The 16,210-nt window shown below is 43.8% G+C and overlaps 1 protein-coding gene across 1 annotated transcript in view; it reads left to right on the forward strand.

Moving 5' to 3' along the window:
* Positions 1-16,210, forward strand: part of LOC311146561 (anion exchange protein 2-like) — a gene marked incomplete at both ends in the record, with an annotated part of 39,979 nt that overhangs the window by 19,864 nt on the left and 3,905 nt on the right. Inside the window, 13 exons of the mRNA XM_084183078.1 lie at positions 521-657; positions 5,476-5,656; positions 5,913-6,048; positions 6,180-6,378; positions 6,638-6,743; positions 7,030-7,214; positions 7,642-7,861; positions 8,033-8,236; positions 8,453-8,601; positions 8,951-9,145; positions 9,687-9,893; positions 10,024-10,113; positions 10,212-10,378. Of these exons, the coding sequence (XP_084039204.1) occupies positions 521-657; positions 5,476-5,656; positions 5,913-6,048; positions 6,180-6,378; positions 6,638-6,743; positions 7,030-7,214; positions 7,642-7,861; positions 8,033-8,236; positions 8,453-8,601; positions 8,951-9,145; positions 9,687-9,893; positions 10,024-10,113; positions 10,212-10,378 (2,176 nt within the window). The remainder of the gene's footprint in view (positions 1-520; positions 658-5,475; positions 5,657-5,912; positions 6,049-6,179; positions 6,379-6,637; positions 6,744-7,029; positions 7,215-7,641; positions 7,862-8,032; positions 8,237-8,452; positions 8,602-8,950; positions 9,146-9,686; positions 9,894-10,023; positions 10,114-10,211; positions 10,379-16,210) is intronic.

Consider the following 16,210-nt stretch of genomic DNA (forward strand, 5'->3'; position numbering starts at 1 on the left):
AAGTGAGTAAAAAAAAAAGCAATACATTGGCTAGTTGATGAGGGTGGGGTTGGTCTTGATTTGTTGGTCTCACACACCATGAGTCCTTGGAAAGCTTTCCTATTGTTAAGCCAATCCTGAAATGTTGTTTTCAAGAAAAAGTACTCCCGTGGGAATCTGAGTGTGTTCTCACCATGCTTGTTAAAACACACTGCAGCGGGCGAAACTAGTTGCAGCAACGTTATTCTTGATGTCTTTTGTGACGGGATAGTCAGTTGTACACTGATTGAAAAAGGATGTTTTTAAGCCATCCTTATAGCGACCAGAAATATACATATTTTAACTGTTTGTAATTTGGTCAGATAACAACCAACATATGACGTCTTTCCCAGACACTTTGATGTTGTCATGAAAAAAAATAAGTATTTATCTGATCTGATGACTTAAAAAAAGAGAAAAGCAGTTTGGGACCAGAAAATCACTTCCTTTCTATTTTTCTCTGTCTCTCTGTCCCTCTGTCCCCACTCCCCATGTCCCTTAGGCCACAGGTTTGAGGATGTGCCTGCGGTTCGCCGTCACCTGGTCAGGAAGAGCAACAAGGGTCAGGTGGTGCACATCAGCAAGGACCACAAGGAGCCTAGCGCCCGCAGCCGCAAGTTGGATCGCACCCCACATGAGGTGGGTACCAGGGGGCGAGGGGTACTGGGCCAATTCCATGTATTTTTTTTCCCTTGTTTGAACAACCATTTGGGGAATCCATTTGGTAACGTTTCTTTTTTTTTTTTTGCTACCACTTTACCTGACTGGTCCATCATAGACTTACATGTCACTGTCATATGCTATTACACTTGATTTGACCCCCACCGATGTAGGCCAGTAGAATTACTGCTGGTTACAAGTAACAGGCACTGACGTGAGTAGCACGTCAAGTCGTTATTATGATGGACAGTTTGGTTTTAAGAAGTCAATGTGTCACCTGTACTTCAACTCCCTGCTTTGGTACATAGGTCAGTACAGGGGGAGAGAAAGACTGAGAAATGAATGAAGGGACAACTTTCACACGCCACAAGAAAAAGAGGAGAGGTAACACGACACAAGGGGCTCTAGGAAGTAAGCCAGGGAGTTAAGTTTGTTGTATTAAGGTAGCCAGGTAAAGTTCACTCTCTTCTGTGTCTGTGTGTTTGGTGACTGTAAGGTAAGTCTGCTCTGTCAGATTTGTCAGTATCTCTGCTTCTCGCTCGCCCAGCCAGTGGTTGTGTATCGGTCCGACCTTCGCGGTTGGACAGAATGGTTCGCTTGGAGTTCGTGGATCGCATGGCACGGCACCAGAAGGTAGGGTGTTTTATTTGGACCAGCACAACCCGGTTTAAGGCCAGGTCACTTTGGACTTAGGCCGTGTTAGCCTTCAGATTGATTTTGACTGCACAGTTACTTCACTTTCTAACGCCACACCTATACAGGTGTGTTTGTAGAGGCTTGATGCATGCTGGATGGTACCCTAATATCTTCATGCACCTTGTCCTAAGTTCATTGGAACTTAGTCTGGTTGATACAACACTTTATTTTGGAAACTTCAGGATTCACAGCAATAACAATAAAAACATTAATGCAAGTTTAATGTGCACATTTTTGGGGGGGTTTATGTTACACATGAGTAGGATGTCACATAAAATGGGAAAATGTGTGTGTATGTGGTTCTCGTTGTGCACCAATATTGAATTTTAAAAGCCTGTTATATTAAAATGAAGTGCTCTTTAATATAAACCACATGGACATTTTAAAAAAAATTGATCTTTTATATCAATAAAGACTTGCCAAAAATCTGCATTTTGACATGTCCCTCGTCATGTTTTTCTGACTTCTGAGAAGATTTTAACCCACTTAACCCCAAGATTTCTCCAAGTTTGCACCATCATTGTGAAGCCTTAGTTATTTTGTTGCTTTGAAAAAGTCATTTCTGAAGATTATTATTTATTATTATATATTATATATTATGTGATTAGTAATTAATTTACATCTGTCCGTAATTTTAAGGTCAACCTTGTTACGCGAACTGAACTCTCGTTTTAATATGGTGAAACTATTCCATTCAAGTTTTGTCTTTTTTTATTTTATTTTTACATAGTGTAAAAGCAGGTGAGCTGGTTCTACTCTTGGCCATGTTCTGGTGTTTTGTGGTGGAAAACTGCATCGAGCATAACACGGCAACCCTGTTACCCATAGGTAGATAGGCTAGAAATGTTGTAACAATGTAACATTTTAGTGGAGCTTGCATTCAATTGCCCCTTCCTGTTGCACACAACACACTTCCATTCCCCCTGTCACAGGGGCATTTATGGCTAATTGTGTAGCTCAGTTGGTAGAGCATGGCGCTTGCAATGCCAGGATTGTGGGTTCGATTCCCACGGGGGGCCAGTATGAAAATGTATGCACTCACTAACTGTAAGTTGCTCTGGATAAGAGCGTCTGCTAAATGACTAAAATGTAAATGTGATTTAAGATGAATCGTCAACCCTGTCACTTGATTGGCTTACTTTAGAAGTGTTTTTTTGTAACCTCTTGAGATGGGGAAAACATGTTTTTATGAAGTTGAACATGTGCTCTTTATGACAGAATGTTAAAATCAAGTAACAAATAAAATAAAATGTTTGACCAAATTACACTACCCAAAATGCACTCTATTGGTGGAATGACCCACATGACTGCATGCAGAAAAACCCTCTCACAGACCTTCTCACAGACCTTCTCACAGACTCTCAACTTGGTATACGTGATTGCCTGCTGATGGGCCATCAAGGGCTTCCCATTGTATTCAAACTGTTTAGGTAGGTAAAAAGACTCCCAGAACATTCACACCTGGCCCAATGGACAATCAGCAAACAGTTGTCTGGACTTCACAGAGTGGAAGTGAACAGAAAAGTGAACATTTAAACAGTTGCAATTTTTTAAAAATAAAACCAAAATATATCGATATTGTATCAAAACATTGCAACTGATATCGATATACACTGCCATTCAAACGTTTGGGGTCACTTAGAAATGTCCTTGTTTTCGAAAGAAAAGCGTTTTTTTGTCTATTAAAATAACATCAAATTGATCAGAAATACAGTGTAGACATTGTTAATGTTGTAAATGGCTATTGTAGCTGGAAACGGCTGATTTTTAATGGAATATCTACATAGGCGTACAGAGGCCCATGATCAGCAACCATCAGTCCTGTGTTCCAATGGCACGTTGTGTTTGCTAATCCAAGTTTATCATTTTAAAAGGCTAATTGATCATTAGAAAACCCTTTTGCAATTATGTTAGCACAGCTGAAAACTGTTGTGCTGATTAAAGAAGCAATAAAACTGGCCTTCTTGAGACTAGTTGAGTATCTGGAGCATCAGCATCAAAGAAAAAGCCATATCTCAGACTGGCCAATAAAAATAAAAGATTAAGATGGGCAGTCTGAGATATGGCTTTTTCTTTGCAACTCTGCCTAGAAGGTCAGCATCCCGGAGTCGCCTCTTCACTGTTGACGTTGAGACTGGTGTTTTGCGGGTACTATTTAATGAAGCTGCCAGTTGAGGACCTGTGAGGCGTCTGTTTCTCAAACTAGACACTCTAATGTATTTGTCCTCTTGCTCAGTTGTGCACCGGGGCCTCCCACTCCTCTTTCTATTCTGGTTAGAGCCAGTTTGTTCTGTTCTGTGAAGGGAGTAGTACACAGCGTTGTACGAGATCAATCAGTGCCCATGACAAATAAAGAACCATTCTATTCTACTCTAATAATAATGAATAATAATTTATTACATTTGTAAAGCGCTTTTCATTATACAGAATAATCTCAAAGTGCATAAAATAAAACAAAAACATATATATTTTTGTCTGTTGTTGACACAAAGAACACAGCTGACGTTACAAGGCACAAGGACACCAAGGAGCACAGCTATCAACAGAAAGAGACAGGTCTTAAGGCCCGTTTTAAAGGAGCCCAGAGTCTGTGGTGCCTTCAGGTGGTCCGGGAGGGCATTCCAAAGGTTCGGGGCAGTCAAGATGAAAACCCGATCCCCCAAGGAGCGGAGCTTGGTCCCGGAGGCGTGGAGGAGCAGGCTATTTCTTGACCTGACGGTGCGCGGTGGGGTTATGGAGGTAGAGATGTTCTTTGAGATAAAGCGGGGCATTGCCATGAATACACTGGAAAGCCAACAGGAGGGTTTTTGAATTCAATCCGGAATGAGACGGGGAGCTAGTGCAGAGATGCCAGGATGGGGGTGATGTGATTGTGTTTCCGCACTCTCATCAGGATCCTGGCAGCGCTGTTCTGGATTTATTGGAGCTTCTGGAGAATCCTGCCAGGGATCCAGGTGAAGAGTGTTTTGCAGTAGCCCAGCCTTGAGGAGATAAAGGAATGGACGAGCTTCTCTGCATCGGACTGAGTGAGGGTGGGGCGGTGTTTGGCAATGTTCTCGAGGTGATAGAATGACACTTTACACAGTTGTTTGATGTGGCTGTCAAAGGTCAGGGAGGAATCAAGCTTTACACCCAGATTGGAAACTGAGGGGGACAGAGGGATGTTCTGTCCTGCAATGGTGAGGTGTGTTATTTGTGAGTGCTGGAACTGGCGGGAGGTGCCAACAAGTAAGGCCACGGTTTTGCTGCTGTTCAGTTGAAGGAAGTGTTGCTTCATCCATGCACTTATCTCCCCAGGGCAGGTGTTCAGACGGGCACATGCATCAGAGGGACTTGGGGCAGTTTTTACATACAGCTGGGTGTCATCAGTATAGCAGTGGAATGGGATTCCATGCCGGATAATGACACGACCGAGGGGGAGCATGTAGAGGACAAACAGGAAGGGTCCAAGAACAGATCCTTGTGAGACACTGCAGGTGACATGGTGGGTCCGGGACCTGGACCCACCTAGCGACATATACTCAGTCCTGTCTAAGACGTAGGAGTGGAACCAGCTCGGAGCTGGTCCAGATAGTCAGTGGTGTCCCGGAAGCGTTCCAGGAGGATGGGGTGGTCGACAGTGTCAAACGCTGCGCTCAAGTCCAGGAGGATCAGGAGACAGGGGGAGCCTGCATCAGCCGCAATCAGCAGGTCGTTGGTGACCCTGAGTAGAGCCATTTCAGTGCTGTAGGCCGGCCGGAAACCTGACTGGAACTTCAGAAATTGGTTGTTCTGATTGAGATGGACTTGGAGCTGTACAGCAACCACTCATTTCCCAACACTTTGGAGAGGAAAGGAAGGTTGGATATTGGCCTGTAATTAGCCAGCACTGGGCTTCTTCAGAAGGGGGCTGATGACAGCGGTCTTAAATGCAGGTGGGACACTGACAGATTTGAGGGAGTGGATAACAATCTGGGTTAACAGAGGGCTGAGTACAGAGGTGCATGATTTGAGCAAGGCTGTTGGAATAGGATCCAAGGTACAGGAGGAGGTTCTCATTACGGAGATAGTTTTCTATACTATTTACTTTATTATATTCTGTATGTGTGACCTCTCTTCCAGGTGTTTGTGGAGCTGAACGAGCTGGTGATGGATAAGAACCAGGAGTTGCAGTGGCGGGAGACGGCTCGCTGGATCAAGTTTGAAGAGGACGTGGAGGAGGAGACGGACCGCTGGGGCAAACCCCACGTCGCCTCGCTCTCCTTCCGTAGTCTCCTGGAGCTCCGAAAGACCATCTCCCACGGTGAGAGAAAGAGGGGAGAGTGAGGGAAGAAAGGGAGGGAAGGTGAGACGAGTGGGGAATAGAAGGGGTTGGGGAAAGGAGGGAGAGAAGGAGTTGGGGAAAGGAGAGGGTGAAAGAGAGGTGAGAGGGGGAGGGAGAAAAAGGATTGATGAATAGAGAGAGGGAGAGATTGGGGAGGAAGGGAAGAAAAGTGGGGAATAAAGAATAATCTAGGGATGGACAAAGGCAAGATAATGAAATTGTTGGTGTTCTTTAGGTGCGGTGCTGCTGGACTTGAAGCAGAATACCTTGCCTGGCATCGCTCATCAGGTGGTGGAGCAGATGATAATCTCTGACCAGATCAAAGTAGAGGACCGGGCCAATGTCCTCAGAGCCCTACTACTCAAACACAGGTATGTCTCTCCTCTAGCTGTCTGTGATACGCTAGCTACCCTGCTACCTACAGTCTGTGATACGCTAGGTACCCTGCTACCTACGGTTATACTACGCAAACTCAGTTCAGCCGTTCTCTCTCTACCCGCAGTCACCCGAGCGATGAGAAAGAACATAGCTCTTTCACGCGGAACATCTCTGCCGCCAGCCTGGTCTCACTGATGGTGAACCACCAAAACAGCAGCAACCACACGGACCAAGCCGAGCCCTCTGTGACTGACCCCCTCATGGATGGAGGAGTGGCTGCCGGCACCCTCACAGAATCCCGCATTGACATGGAGAAGAGCGAGGTCTTGAAAGTGTGGATGTGTCTTTGGGAGTGTGTCTGTGTGTACGGGGATGTTTGTGAGTACTGTCTGAGCGTTTTTTGTGAGCTCTGTTTGTGTTATAGTGTGTTGTTTGAACTGTGTTTGTGTAATAGTGTGTTGTTTGAACTGTGTTTGTGTGTGCATGCATCTTTGTCCTCTTGTCTGGGTGAGTGTTTATGGTTTTTTGAGTCTGAGTGTGTGCGTATTTTTCTGGTGTCTAAACTCCCGTGTTCATCTACAGAAGGACAATCCTGCCATAATGGGCATGCACAGGTCCAAGTCCAAGCATGAGCTCAAGTTGCTGGAGAAGATTCCGGAAAACGCAGAGGCCACTGTCGTCCTCGTAGGTATGCCTTGCTATTTCACTCCCATTTCCTGCTATGAGGCAGACGTTTCCCCACATTGGGAAGAGCCAATAGTGTCAATCATGGCAGATTAACATTTTGTTGTTGTTATTGATATCTGTACTGAGCATGATTTTGCTTAATCCTCCATTAGGATTTTACTCCAATCGTACTCTAGTCTAACGCACTTGATCTGAATGTGAAAAGCCCCACTGAGTCTGATAGTCCGATCATCCTTAAATTCAATAATCCATAAAGTTCAATTACATTTAATGACTGTCTCCCACAGGCGCCGTGACCTTCCTGGAGCAGCCTTCCATGGCATTTGTGCGTCTGCAGGAAGCCGTGCTGCTGGAGTCGGTGCTGGAGGTGCCCGTCCCTGTGCGTTTCCTCTTCCTCCTCATGGGCCCGCCCATCGCCAACATCGACTACCACCAGATTGGCCGCTCCATCTCCACACTTATGTCTGACAAGGCGAGTTAACTGATGGGTGACCCATACTTCTCTGTGTGACACTAGCAACACCAAGGTCGTGGGTTGAACTCCCACAGGGAGCACAGTATGCACTCACTCTCCTGTAAATCACTTTGGATAAAAGCATCTGCTAAGTGGCATATCGTCACTGTCTGATGAAAACCTCGGAACTACATTTTTACAAATGTTAATTTTTTTTAACATCTATTGAAAGCAGTAACTCCCCTCAATGTACTCTGAACATTTCATGACTCTAGGACCAAGAAATGTATTCCAAAATAGCTTCTGAAGTTTGGTGATTGTATGTTCGTTAATGGTCAAATATGGCAGTTTTTTTTTTTCATTTCCCGAAAAGTTTCTGTTTTTTGGAGATTAGATATTTTCATCAGACAGCAACGATATATTAATGTTATTATTTTTACCGCAGCACTTCCACGAGGCAGCGTACCTGGCGGACGAGCGGCAGGACCTGCTGAACGCCATCAACAGCTTCCTGGACTGCAGCATTGTGCTGCCGCCGTCTGAGGTGGGCGGCGAAGAGCTGCTGCGCTCGGTGGCCCGCTTCCAGAGAGAGATGCTCCGCAAGAGAGAGGAGCAGCAGGGCAAGGAGCTCAAGGTCAAAGAGCCAAAGAGCCCGAAGGATAAAGGTAATAGAGATATACACAGATATACATTTGTATATTACAGAGGAACAGGAGGACAAACTACAGACCAAAAAGCCCAAAGATTCCATGGACAAGGGTGACAAAGACAAACTACTGAAGGAAAGAGCTTGAGGGATGACCACCAAAATAACCCTCTCCTTCTCTCTCCCTCAGCTCTGCAGGCGCCCTTCAAACCTGGGGTCGATCCTCTCCGCCGTTCAGGCCGCCTGTTTGGGGGACTGATCCGCGACGCCGCACGGCGCTACCCCAAATATGCCAGCGACTTCCGTGACGCGCTCAACCCCCAGTGCATGGCCGCCGTCATATTCATCTACTTCGCTGCCCTGTCACCCGCCGTCACCTTCGGAGGACTGCTGGGTTAGTCAATCAGTCACCCATTGGGGGAGGGGAGGAAGTAAGGGATACAGTTAAAACAAAGAGGGACAATATTGGAGTGCTGACCCCCCCCCCCAAAAAAACAACAACAACATTGAAATGAAGCTAAAAAGAGGGATAGAGTATATAGGTAGCCATATCATTTTGAGTTGGTATTCACTTCCTCCATCCCTCCCTCCCTCTCTTCTTCTTCTCTAGGTGAGAAGACGGGGGGGTTGATTGGCGTGTCGGAGCTGATCATCGCCACGGCACTGCAGGGGGTTATATTCTCCCTCCTTGGGGCGCAGCCTCTCCTTGTGGTGGGCTTCTCTGGACCCCTGCTGGTGTTTGAGGAGGCCTTCTACTCGGTGAGTAACTAGCCTAAATCTTCTCTTCTTCTTCTGTTACTCTCCCTTCTCCCCAAATGGTGCACTTGTTCACCCCCCTGGCAAGAATTTACAAGGAATTAACTGGTTGCCACCTTCCTGAAACTTCCTAAGAGTTTTCTGGGTTTTACACAAATCCCGTTTAGAGGAGTTGAAGGATTCCTTTCCTTCCTAATTCCAAACATCCTTCAATTGAAAAAACCTGCAAACTTTGGGGAAGTTTCTGGAAATGTGCAACGCTAGCTGGTGTAAGGAATATGGTTTAAATGTGCGCATGATAGTTGCTTTCTGAACGTCACCCAACATTTTGTCTCGTGGTTCTGTCATGCAGTTCTGCAATGCCAATGACATGGAGTATCTGACGGGCCGGGTGTGGATTGGCTTCTGGCTGGTGCTCATTGTGGTCCTCATAGTGGCCTTCGAGGGCAGCTTCCTGGTCCGCTTTGTCTCGCGCTTCACCCAGGAGATCTTCTCCTTCCTCATCTCCCTTATCTTCATCTACGAGACCTTCTCCAAACTGGGCAAGGTGAGGTTGGGAGGAAGAGCGCCCATCAACACTGGGCTGGAGCTGATTGGGTTAGCTTGTCCGCTGGCTAACAAGTTTGCCATTCATAGCTAGCATAGATGCAGTAACGAGGTCAATGGAACTCGACCAAAACAATGGAAATGCCATGGAAATGCGTGGGGGAAAAATGCCGTGGGGTAAGATCCCGAATCTCCTCATTGCCCCTCAGCAGAAAGTTACAATACATCAATCATGACGGATTTGATGAATATCCACTTTGTTAGATCATATTTGTTGAATGTGCGCCAATTCCATATCCTTCTATCCCCACGGTCTGCGTTCCATTGACCTCTTTACTGCATCTATACCGCTGCATGCATTCTGACACCATCAAGAGCATTTGGAACTGAAGTCATCTACAACACACCTGACTGATGTCATGGTGCAGGAAGGTATGAGACTCATAAGAAAACTGTCTGCCTGTCTGTCTGTCTGTCTGTCTGTCTGTCTGTCTATCTGCCTGTCTGTCTATGTCTGTCTGTCTGAATGAAAACCGACCCAGATCTTTCAAGAGCATCCTCTTCAACGCTGTTACCTAGTCAACGGCACATGGACGTCATCATCATGCAACCACACTGTGGTCGACGTGCCTGGCAATGTGGTAGGAGAGCCCAACACAGCCCTCCTGACGCTGGTGCTCATGTCCGGAACGTTCTTCATTGCATTCTACCTGCGCAAGTTCAAGAACAGTGCCTTCTTCCCCGGCAAGGTCAGTACAGTTAGCCTGACCAGAGCCATACAGTATTGGCCCTTAAAAAAAAAGTATTATTCAAAATGCCTTGACACTTGTGGCAGTAAGAAACGATATCATATTCAGTCCAACATGTTCTGCGTCTCAGCTCCGTAGGATGATTGGAGACTTCGGGGTTCCTATCTCGATTCTCATCATGGTGTTGGTGGACTACAGCATAAAAGACACCTACACCCAGGTGAAATATAGGTCAAAATCAAATGTAAAGAGAGTCCAATCAGAAGTGAGAATGGCCCAGGCTGACCTTTTCCCTTTGACCCCCCCCCCCCCATACAGAAGCTGAGTGTGCCCACAGGCTTCTCGGTGACCAGTCCTGAGAAGCGGGGATGGCTGATCCCCCCGCTGGGCTCGGACGGCCAGTTCCCTGTCTGGATGATGGGTGCTAGCATCCTGCCCGCCCTGCTCGTGTTCATTCTCATCTTCATGGAGACGCAGATCACCACGTAAGGGACCCCTCCAACCCCTCACCTCTGCAACCCCATTTTACATACAGTATTATAGAGCAATGGGTTTTTCTATAAATAATGGGGAAAATGTGTGACATTGGGGTCAACATTTCTAAATGGTTTGAAACAAACATAAAAATGATTTTCATGCAGTTCCACATGTGTAATTAGAGGAATAAAAGTGAATATACAGTACCAGTCAAAAGTTTGGACACACCTACTCATTCAACTAAAAAATTCCATATATACAGTGGGGGAAAAAAGTATTTAGTCAGCCACCAATTGTGCAAGTTCTCCCACTTAAAAAGATGAGAGAGGCCTGTAATTTTCATCATAGGTACACGTCAACTATGACAGACAAATTGAGGAAAAAAAATCCAGAAAATCACATTGTAGGATTTTTAATGAATTTATTTGCAAATTATGGTGGAAAATAAGTATTTGGTCACCTACAAACAAGCAAGATTTCTGGCTCTCACAGACCTGTTACTTCTTCTTTAAGAGGCTCCTCTGTCCTCCACTCGTTACCTGTATTAATGGCACCTGTTTGAACTTGTTATCAGTATAAAAGACACCTGTCCACAACCTCAAACAGTCACACTCCAAACTCCACTATGGCCAAGACCAAAGAGCTGTCAAAGGACACCAGAAACAAAATTGTAGACCTGCACCAGGCTGGGAAGACTGAATCTGCAATAGGTAAGCAGCTTGGTTTGAAGAAATCAACTGTGGGAGCAATTATTAGGAAATGGAAGACATACAAGACCACTGATAATCTCCCTCGATCTGGGGCTCCACGCAAGATCTCACCCCGTGGGGTCAAAATGATCACAAGAACGGTGAGCAAAAATCCCAGAACCACACGGGGGGACCTAGTGAATGACCTGCAGAGAGCTGGGACCAAAGTAACAAAGCCTACCATCAGTAACACACTACGCCGCCAGGGACTCAAATCCTGCAGTGCCAGACGTGTCCCCCTGCTTAAGCCAGTACATGTCCAGGCCAGTCTGAAGTTTGCTAGAGTGCATTTGGATGATCCAGAAGAGGATTGGGAGAATGTCATATGGTCAGATGAAACCAAAATATAACTTTTTGGTAAAAACTCAACTTGTTGTGTTTGGAGGACAAAGAATGCTGAGTTGCATCCAAAGAACACCATACCTACTGTGAAGCATGGGGGTGGAAACATCATGCTTTTGGGCTGTTTTTCTGCAAAGGGACCAGGACGACTGATCCGTGTAAAGGAAAGAATGAATGGGGCCATGTATCGTGAGATTTTGAGTGAAAACCTCCTTCCATCAGCAAGGGCATTGAAGATGAAACGTGGCTGGGTCTTTCAGCATGACAATGATCCCAAACACACCGCCCGGGCAACGAAGGAGTGGCTTCGTAAGAAGCATTTCAAGGTCCTGGAGTGGCCTAGCCAGTCTCCAGATCTCAACCCCATAGAAAATCTTTGGAGGGAGTTGAAAGTCTGTGTTGCCCAGCGACAGCCCCAAAACATCACTGCTCTAGAGGAGATCTGCATGGAGGAATGGGCCAAAATACTAGCAACAGTTTGTGAAAACCTTGTGAAAACTTACAGAAAACGTTTGACCTGTGTCATTGCCTACAAAGGGTATACAACAAAGTATTGAGAAACTTTTGTTATTGACCAAATACTTATTTTCCACCATAATTTGCAAATAAATTCATAAAAAATCCTACAATGTGATTTTCTTTCCTCATTTTGTCTGTCATAGTTGACGTGTACCTATGATGAAAATTACAGGCCTCTCTCATCTTTTTAAGTGGGAGAACTTGCACAATTGGTGGCTGACTAAATACTTTTTTTCCCCACTGTATTTTAGATTTTAAATTCAAGTAGCCACCCTTTGCCTTGATGACAGCTTTGCACACTCTTGCCATTCTCTCAACCAGCTTCATGAGGAATGCTTTTCCAACAGTCATGAAGGAGTTCCCACACATGCTGAGCACTTGTTGGCTGCTTTTCCTTCATTCTGCGGTCCAACTCATCCCAAACCATCTCAATTGGGTTGAGGTCGGGTGATTGTGGAGGCCAGGTCATCTGATGCAGGACTCCATCACTCTCCTTGGTCAAAAAGCCCTTACACAGCATGGAGGTGTGTTTTGGGTCATTTTCCTGTTGAAAAACAAATGATAGTCCCACTAAACGCAAACCAGATGGGATGGTGTATCGCTGCAGAATGCTGTGGTAGCCATGCTGGTTAAGTGTGCCTTGAATTTTAAATAAATCACAGACAATGTCACCAGCAAAGCACCCCCACACCATGACACCCCCTCCTCCATGCTTCACGGTGGGAACCACACATGCAGAGATCATCCGTTCACCTATTCTGCGTCTCACAAAGACACGGCGGTTGGAACCAAAAATCTCAAATTTGGACTCAAAAAGGAAAGATTTCCACTGGTCTAATGTCCATTACTCAAGTTTTTTGGCCCAAGCAAGTCTCTTCTTCTTATTGGTGTCCTTTAGTAGTGGTTTCTTTGCAGCAATTCGACCATGAAGGCCTGATTCACGCAGTCTCCTCTGAACAGTTGATGTTGAGATGTGTCTGTTACTTGAACTCTGTGAAGCATTTATTTGGGCTACAATCTGAGGTGCAGTTAACTCTAATGAACTTATCCTCTGCAGCAGATGTAACTCTGGGTCTTGCTTTCCTGTGGCCGTCCTCATGAGAGCCAGTTTCATCATAGCGCTTGATGGTTTTTGTGACTGCACTTGAAGAAACTTTCAAAGTTCTTGACATTTTCCGTATTGACTGACCTTCATGTCTTAAAGTAATGATGGACTGTCATTTCTCTTTGCTTATTTGAACTGTTCTTGCCATAATATGGACTTGGTCTTTTACTAAATAGGGCTATCTTCTGTATACCCCGCCTACCTTGTCACAACACAACTGATTGGCTCAAACGCATTAAGAAGGAAAGAAATTCCACAAATTAACTTTTAACAAGGCACACCTGTTAATTGAAATGTATTCCAGGTGACTACCTCATGAAGCTGGTTGAGAGAATACCAAGAGTGTGCAAAGCTGTCATCAAGGCAACGGGTGGCTACTTTAAAGAATCTTAAACATAAAATATATTTTGATTTTTTTAACACTTTTTTGATTGCTACATGTTTCCATATGTGTTTTTGAATAGTTTTGATGTCTTCACTATTATTCTACAATGTAGAGAATAGTAAAAACTAAAGAAAAACCCTTGAATGAGTAGGTGTGTCCAAACTTTTGACTGGTAGTGTATGCAAATTGGCCCATAACTCCACCTATACAACAACATAGACCTAGGTTGCAGGTTCATACAGACATTGAAGTTCTCAGAAGTAGAAATTCAAGGTTGGTTTCTTTTACAGAAACAAGGCATGTCTGACTTTTGTTAATACATTTATTTATTTTTTATTACTCAGGACACCATTGGGAATGAGACCCTGGTCTCAATTGGGCTACCCTGAATAATAACAAGTAAAAAATAAAAATAAAGGAAATTAAAAGGAAATTGTTCAGGCCATTTTTATGTCTATTTTATATTATGGAGATATTTCCTATATGTATGCAGCAGCATTTACACTTAAACCACTAGATGCTGTTTTCCATTGTTCTTAGGTTTATTACTGGTGATGGTTCTAGAACTCACCATTGTGTTTTGTATCAAAAAGTGGGTTGGGCCTTTTTGTATGTAAGGAGAGAGCAGCATTGTCTTGTGTTGATCTACAAAGCACTCATGTAGAAACTTCCTATGTACTGTATCTATCATCATTAATTCAGTTTAGACTTACAAATTACCAAACTCAGTCTCAGGCTCGGTCTCCACAGAGTTGGGTTTTTGCGCCCTTTATGTGGAACAACTTACAGAGCTCTCTGAAATGAGATGTTCTGGTCCCCCTTGGTCAGTTTAGAGTAATGGTCAGAGACCTCTATGTTGATAAATGTGTCTGTTTTTCTTAATATGTTCAGTAATTTCGTATATTGTATATTGTATGTGTTTGATGTATTTATGCAGGCCTCATCTGTAAAAGAGACCCTACTCTCAGTATGAATTAACTGTCAAAATAAAAGTTAAATATTTTTTTTTAAATGGCAAGTCAAATTCAAGGACTTTCAGGGACTTTTTCAAGCACTTAATTGTAATTTTCAAGGACTTCAGTGTTACATAATTTTATAATGTATATCATTGTACATATAGGGCCTAATATAGAACCCTCCTCTCCCCAGAAAGCATGCAAAAAGTGTCCCCAAAAAAAGTAGGTCATTACCACTTTAAGAATAATGCATTTTTAAGGCCTTGCCAAAGTCTTGATATTCCAATTATTATTACATTCTAAAATATGTGAGAATAATGTGGACATTGCCTGACTAAATCGATTGGATGTGAAGTGGATGCATTGTGATTTTTCTGTAGCGGCCGACGTAGGCATACATAATAAATCCATGATATGCGGTAGCTTGTAAGTAAGCATTTAACTGTATTCGGCGCATGTGACAAATAACATTTGATTTGATTTGATTTGATAATGGAAGGATTTGTTTGGAAAGCCAAGTTGAAGCCAGCATTAGACGTTGTCGTCCTCGTAATAACCACATGTGGTTTTACCACAGCAGAGTAGCGCAACACCCTTCAATTGAAGCAGTAGGAAACGAAGCGAAAGTGGCCACATCTCTCACAAAAACGGATCAAACATGTAATCACAGATAGTTGTAAGGGAGCAGGAGAATTTATAAATTGGCTACGGTGATTACAAGGACTTTTCATCACCAAATTGAGGAAATGTCGAGGTAGTCCTATTCCAGTACTTGAATTTCCGAGCTTCAAGTTCAAGTAGGGTTACTTCAAGTTTAACATCCCACAATGAAGAAGGCCCAGTGATGCCGAAAAGTTGGTGGTTTACCCAACGTATTACTGGGAGTTTATGTATAGAGTGTGCAACTCTCTTTATTCATTTGATAGTTTAGAGTTTATTCACCGTTAGTCAGCAGCACCTCTACACAAAATAATTTATCCAGCTCGTGCTTTTTATAAAAATTGCTGGTGTACATGGAAAACAAAAATGTATTTGTGATGTTATTTCATTACCAGATCATATTGTGAATAAGTCACCTAGGCTATGCATTTTTTGGTCATTATATCCAGAATAATTAATAGGACTAGCGTTGGGTGTTGCACAATAGTCTATCCTACACAATTGCGCACAGTAGACTCCGTGTCCAATCGGAGGCACAAAAACATATGAAAACATGAGCACATTACCTTGATGCTTTCTCTGTTAAATCTAACGAAACCCTGTTGTAAATCAAGCAGACAACAACAGATGATCAACATCAATTCACTAGGTATATTAGATCCAAGGTGGATCTAGGCACAACTGTCTTCACCAGCGTAACGAATGTGACACCAAAATATTCGAACATTCCTTGCGAACACCTTTTTTTTTCTCCAGCACTTGGGCTGTTTGTTGCTTCATATGTGCTATCACAACAGCTGTTCGTCACTTGACTGTCATTCAGAAAATGTCTTCCTGGATCAGATGATGACGTGTGAAAATATCACGCTGTAAGCTAATCAGCTTGACACCAAATGCGCATCCAACAATGATATGCATAATTATTGAAGAACCGCGTTAATGAAATTATTGATTTAGGTTTTAAAGTATCAAGGTAAGGTGAGTATTTCGGTTAGAAGCATTCAATTTTACAAGCACATTTATTATTTGGGATTTGTGTGCCAATGAAAACTGTTTTCACCACGTAACATAAGGAAACACTAAATGTTACGTAGTTACACTGCATTTCTGAGATCTCTATACAA

This window comes from Coregonus lavaretus, assembly GCF_964263955.1.
Source record: "Coregonus lavaretus genome assembly, chromosome: 19".
In the NCBI taxonomy this organism is placed as follows: domain Eukaryota; kingdom Metazoa; phylum Chordata; class Actinopteri; order Salmoniformes; family Salmonidae; genus Coregonus; species Coregonus lavaretus.